The sequence below is a fragment of the Myodes glareolus genome, chromosome 1 (assembly GCF_982192425.1).
Source record: "Myodes glareolus chromosome 1, mMyoGla1.1, whole genome shotgun sequence".
Taxonomy (NCBI): Eukaryota; Metazoa; Chordata; class Mammalia; order Rodentia; family Cricetidae; genus Myodes; species Myodes glareolus.
In genome coordinates this window covers 111,309,529-111,315,961 of record NC_142026.1, presented here as the reverse complement: position 1 = coordinate 111,315,961, position 6,433 = coordinate 111,309,529, and the positions used below count along the sequence as shown (strand labels likewise).

General features: G+C 38.1%; 1 protein-coding gene across 1 annotated transcript; it reads left to right on the top strand.

Annotated features, from left to right (window-relative positions):
• The first annotated feature begins 248 nt into the window (after window positions 1–248).
• On the top strand, window positions 249–2,622 carry Taar1 (trace amine associated receptor 1). The gene has a single exon (XM_048425475.3). The coding sequence runs from the start codon at window positions 506–508 to the stop codon at window positions 1,523–1,525; it is 1,020 nt and encodes a 339-aa protein (XP_048281432.3). The 5' UTR covers window positions 249–505; the 3' UTR covers window positions 1,526–2,622.
• The last annotated feature ends 3,811 nt before the right edge of the window (window positions 2,623–6,433 follow it).

Below are 6,433 nucleotides of genomic sequence, written 5' to 3'. Positions count from 1 at the left end.
CTAAGAAGACTTTAAGAGCATATTAATGAAAAGTGTCTATTGGGGGCATACTCAAATGTTATTTTAAATCTATCCTCTGCCAACTGTAGAGTGTAAGCCTTCCAACTCTGACTTTCTTCAGACAAGGACTATTTGCATTGATTGAAACAAAATAATTATCATTTGATTTCCTCTGACTTTTAAATGTAGAGGTTTAATGTGCTGATTTTCTTTCATTCCAAGTTTTATATTTTAGCACAATATCCAGCTCCAACTGGATATTAAATATGTTTGAATTGAAGTATTAAAGTAACCTTGTAAATAAAACTTCCAAAGCAGATATTCTTCAGCAAGAACGTGTAAATGTGATATAAAAGGAATGAGTTAATTATTGATCAGATAATCATTTTTCTTCTTCTTTTTGCTTCACCCAGGTTTCCAGGACAGCTATGAGCCCGTATAAAAGCAAAAGAAGAAGGATCTCTAACCTGACTATGGATTCTTGAGAAAGATTGCTCAACAGCTTATGGGGACAGCCATGTCTGTAGTGATGCATCTTTGCCACGGTATTAATGTTTCCCACACGAACAGCAACTGGTCAAATGGTGTTCGTGCTTCCCTGTATAGCTTAATGTCACTCATAATTCTGGCCACTCTAATTAGCAATTTAATGGTAATAATTTCTATATCCCATTTCAAGCAACTTCATATGCCCACAAATTGGCTCCTTCAATCCATGGCCACAGTGGACTTTCTGCTGGGCTGCCTGGTGATGCCTTACAGCATGGTGAGAACAGTGGAGCACCGTTGGTATTTTGGAGAAACTTTCTGTAAAGTTCATACCGGCACCGATATTATGCTCAGCACGGCATCCATTTTCCATTTATCCTTCATTTCCATCGACCGCTACTATGCTGTGTGCCACCCGTTGAGATACAAAGCCAAGATGAATATCTTGACTATTTTTGTGATGATCCTCATTAGTTGGAGCATTCCTGCTGCGTTTGCATTTGGGATGATCTTCCTGGAGTTGAACTTCAAAGGAGTTGAAGAAATGTATGACAGACAGGTTTGCTTCCTAGGCGGGTGTTCTATCTTCCTTAGCAAAGTATCTGGGGTACTGGTCTTCATGATGTCTTTCTATATACCTGGATCTGTAATGTTATTTGTTTACTCTAGAATATATTCCATAGCTAAAGGACAAGCAAAGTCAATTAATGGCATAAATCTTCAAATTGGATCGGAAGAGAAAAACAGAGCACCACAAAACAAAGAAACTAAAGCTGCAAAGACCTTAGGGATTGTGATGAGTGCTTTTCTCATATGCTGGTGTCCTTTCTTTTTCTGCGTGGTCCTGGACCCTTTCCTGGGCTATGCTATTCCACCCACTTTGAATGATGGACTGGGTTGGTTTGGATACCTGAATTCTGCCTTCAACCCAATGGTTTATGCCTTTTTCTATCCCTGGTTCAGAAGAGCACAAAAGATGATTCTCTTTGGCAAAATTTTCCAAAAAGATTCATCTAGGTTTAAGTTATTTTTATAATGCAATCATGAAACCATTATGCTTTACTGTTTTGTAAAAACAGTTAGTGATTACATTTATGATAATAGTGAACCAACATTAGGCACATGGGCTTTTAAAATTAGTTATTTGAGTTAAATATGAATATGGTGAGTTAAACTTTAATGCTTGTATATAATCTGATATTTGACACCAAATAGATGTGATCTCTGACATTATTGTTATGCAGTATTAAAGACTTACATGTTAAAGAATTGTCCTTGCTCTTAGATGACCTTCTGTGAATTGACAGCAGTAATTTATTCATTCAGCAACTGAATCACACAGTTGAATTTAGGGTACAAATTAGAAGGAATATATGTATATTATATTACATATGTATGTATAGTATATTACAATACAAGTTGCCTCTCTTCAGTCTAAAACACTACTTTGAATTCCTTACCTGTAGATAGAGGCTGCTTGTTCATTTCCCAGCTGCCCAAGCCCAAAATAATCACACAGAAACTGTACTAATTACAACACTGCTTGGCCAATTATTTCGCTTGCATGTTTCTAACTAACTCTTACATCTTGAATTAATCCATTTCTATTAATCTATGTATCACCACGAGGCTCGTGGTATACCAATAAGGTTCTCCAGCGTCTGTCTTCTTCAGTAGCTACACAGGGTCTCTTGGACTCCACCTATGTTCTCTCTCTATCTCTTTCAGTCTGGCTATATTCTGCCCTGCTATAGGCCAAAACAGCTTCATTCATTGACCAAGAAAAGCAGCATGTATACAGAAAGACATTCTACATCACTTCCCCTATGAGACCAGTTTGTTAAATTTCAAAAGGGAAACATATTAAAAGTTTTCTGTACTTTACAGTGAGGTTTCTGTTGTTTTTCTTATTTATCCTGAGATGTCCCTCAAAGATTATTTCTAGATATTGAATAAATATTTAAAAAATTGTTATATTGATTTACATGAAGAGAAAGGGTCTAGAAACGAAGGCCCAAGGATCCAGAAATAGCTGTCTGGATTTATGGGCAGTCACGTAGATGTGCGATTAGAAGACAAAAAGATAGAATCTGATAATAATAAACTGGGTGAAACTGAAAAGACGTATTTTACTGTAACCATCATTGTCAGTATACAATAAAGTTTATATATATATATATATATTCTCATTTGATTTGTTTGTATTTTCATAATAGATAAGCACACCAGCCTTAAATTTGCTTTAATCTCTTTTAGAGAATTACTATTCTTTTTATTGTTGTTGAAACAGGGTCTCACTAAGTAGTTTGACTAGCCTAGAACTTGCTATGTAGATCAGGCTGACCTCAACCTCACAGTGATCTGCCTGCCTCTGCCTCCTAAGAACTGGGATTTAAAGTATACGTCACTGCATCCAGGCATTAAGACTTTATATTATACCCAGCCATTAATGTTTTTATATACATTATATCCAAGCATTAAGGTTTTTGTATACACTACATCCTGCTATTAAGGATTTTTATGTACATATTTCTTATTGTGCTCTAGTAGTCAGAATTTCTAGAACAATGTTGATGGCAATGAATCATTACTACTCAGGTTTTTATTAAACGTGTACCAACCTTTATTTTTCTTCAAACAAGTTTATGACTCACATAATTCTACAGTTTTACTTAGTACCAAATCTGTTAGCACATCTCTTTGTTGGTGCTGGTTTGATAGTCATAAGAGATAGCCAAGCAGGGGGAAAGGACAGCTGTGGGTTTCCACATTCCCAGCTTCATATAACCTGCATCCTTTGTTGTAGAAGGTATTTTTGTGTCTTAGTGGCCCAGTACCCAGCCATAAACCAGTTAGCTACAGGATATTTTCTATTTTTTTTGAAACAGGGTTTCTCTGTAGTTTTGGAGCCTGTCCTGGAACTAGCTCTTGTAGACCAGACTGGCCTTGAACTCACAGAGATCCACCTGCCTCTGGCTCCTGACTGCTGGGATTAAAGGCCTGTGCTGCCACTGCCCAACCCAACATGTTCCATTTCAACCAAACAGAATCTTCTCTGACTGCCATGCTGCTCTAGGACTCCTAGCCTCTGACCTCTCCTCTTAACTAAATATATGAGTACATGACCTAAGTTAAAAATTTCAGATTTTGTGAGTAGGCAGTGACCCTTGACAGGAAAGAGCCAAAGAATGTGAAGTTCCAGTTTGTACAAGCAGTAAGGTCATGGTCAGACTTCTCCCCATCTGCCCCTTTCCAAAGTGAGTTATGTGGCCTTTCATGACCCACAAGTCCCAGAGCAGCTTCCATGAAAAGTTTTTAGTTATATCTATGGGAGAACTCTCACTGTAGAAGAATATAATTGTTCCAAGAAAACAGTTACAACAACATGAATATTTCTTTCTAAGCCAATTTATTATAAGAAATAATTTTATTTCCATGTTTCACTAAAATCTTCGTATAAATTTTCATTCCAGATCAGGTTTTGTTAGCAAGGACATTTGTTGGAAATGAATGGTTCTGTTTTAGGAGGTAAGTGAGCTAGGAGGTTTCATCATGATTTTAAACTATGTCTGGAAATCAACAATATAGCCTTTGCAAAGTCATACATATTTGCTAGAACATAGAACAAACTGGGCGAACTAATCCACTGAGGATTTTGACAAGCCACACTTACTGTTTAATAGTGCCAGCTTCACCAACCAGGAGCTTGAATATTAAATATAAAAGATGCATGAAGAATGATTTGTTTTTTCTAAAGCAGTTGCTTTTATTATTTATTTTAGTTATTTTAAAATTATGTATCTCTCTCTCTCTCTCTCTCTCTCTCTCTCTCTCTCTGTGTGTGTGTGTGTGTGTGTGTGTGTTTGTGTGTGCACATAAGTACAGGTGTCAGAAGAGGGATTTCGATATCCTGCAGCTAAAATTAAAGGCAAACTTGAGTTGCCCAACATTTTAGGAACTGAATCTGGCGCTCTGCAAGGGCCTCGCATTTTCTTAAACATTGAACTCTCTCTCCATCACAAACAGTTGGGTCCACAGAAATATTTTGAAAATATTTGTGTGTGTATGTCATGGTGTGTGGTGTCTGAGTTCATGGGTGAGGCACACAGATGCACTGGTGGAGGGCAGAGGAGGACATCAGGTGTCCTGCCTTATCATTCTTCACCCTATTTTCTCGAGACAGGGTTTCTCACCGAATTCGGAACTAGACTGGTGACTAGAAAACCCCGAAGGTCCTGTTTCTGCCTTTTATCACTCTGGGGTTCAGGCACCCAAGTGGCTACATCTGGTGTATGCCCTGGGTTCTGGTGATTCAAACTTAGGTCATCAAGGTTGTTCAGCAAGCACTTTTACCCAAAGCCATCCTTCCAGGCCCCATTTTATATGTTTGTTTTGAGACAGGGTGTCACTGTGTAACCCTGAATGACCTGGAACTTGCTTTGTAGATCAGGTTGACCTTGCACTCAAAGGAATTGCCTGCCTCTGGTTCCCAAGTGCTGGAAAGGTATCCACTACCACACCCACCATTAGTATGTTTTAACATAGACTTTAAGCACAAGAGTCAAGAGAAAGGCACTCAGAAAGAAAGGCACACCTCAGAGCATGGATGTGTGCTTCTCTGAGTCATGTATGATTTTGAAAACTTCATAAGCCACAACATAGAGGAAAACAACTCTTTATGGTTAAAACGGGCACTGAAACAACTAGGAATCAGAGTGTGTTTATATTTTTATTTGTTATTTTTTATTCTTAATTCTTAATTTTTTTATTTTTTTATTATTTTTTTTGTGGCACTGGGGGATTTCTCCTCAGGGTCTGCACATCCTGAACAAATACTGTAGCACTGAGCAACACCACAGCCATTCTTGCCTTTTAAAGAATCCAAAGTGCACATGCAATTTTCAGAACATTTCACCATGGCTTGCTGGATATGTGCACAGTCCTAAAAATAGGCAAGGACTGCAAAATCCACTCTTGACAGATCCTTGTTATTCTTTGGTCTCATCTCTTCTTTCCTTAAAATTTCTTTCACAAGACTGCAAGTTGCCAGCGAATTTATGATTCTCTCCCATCCTGTATCATTCTATTGAGTCTGGCTCTATGGTGAGTCATATCAGCCTCTACGTCTGATTTGTATCTGTCTTTGGTTTTTCCTAAGAGGAAAACATCACTGACTCATGAAAATGATGCAGTTCTGGTGATATGTGAAAAGAAGAGTGATATAGTGATGTCAAGTTAGTTCACTTACAATGATGCACTAATATTGGGAAGTCCTCTCAATAAATGTGTAAGTCAGGTGTACAGCAACTTGGTGTGGGAGGTCATTCTGTCTATGTGTTGCTTTTATTGGTTAAAATAAATAAAGAACTGGTTTGACCAATAGCGTGGGAGGAGAAGGGTGGAGTTAGAGAGATGTCGTTGAGCTGCCACCAGAGTAAGACATGCCGAAACTTTGCCGGTAAGCCACTGCCATGTGACGATACACAGATGAATAGAAATGGGTTAAATTAATATGTAAGAGTTAGCCAATAAGAAACTAGAGCTAATGGTCCAAGCAGTGGTTTAAATAATACAGTTTTTGTGTAATTATTTTGGTTCTGGGCAGCCGGAAAAACAAGAGGCCTCTTTTCAATAGCAACTGGGACAATCCTTTCTACATTTTGCTTATTGGTCAGTGGTTTCACAGTTAGGTATAGACAAGTATTGCTTTTTAATCCTGGCTACCATAGGAGCTCTTTACAATAGTGTGGGTACTCAGTCTCATCAAGAAGATGATCTACCAAATGACTTCCCTTCCTTCCTTGGAGCTGTGACACAGCAAGGACAGCTCTTAGTTATCGACTTCTGTAAAACCCTGGACTGGAAATTGGGTGAATTCTTGAGCACACTAACATAAAGCAAAACACAGAAGTGCATGACATAAACATCTGTAGACTTTGAAAAC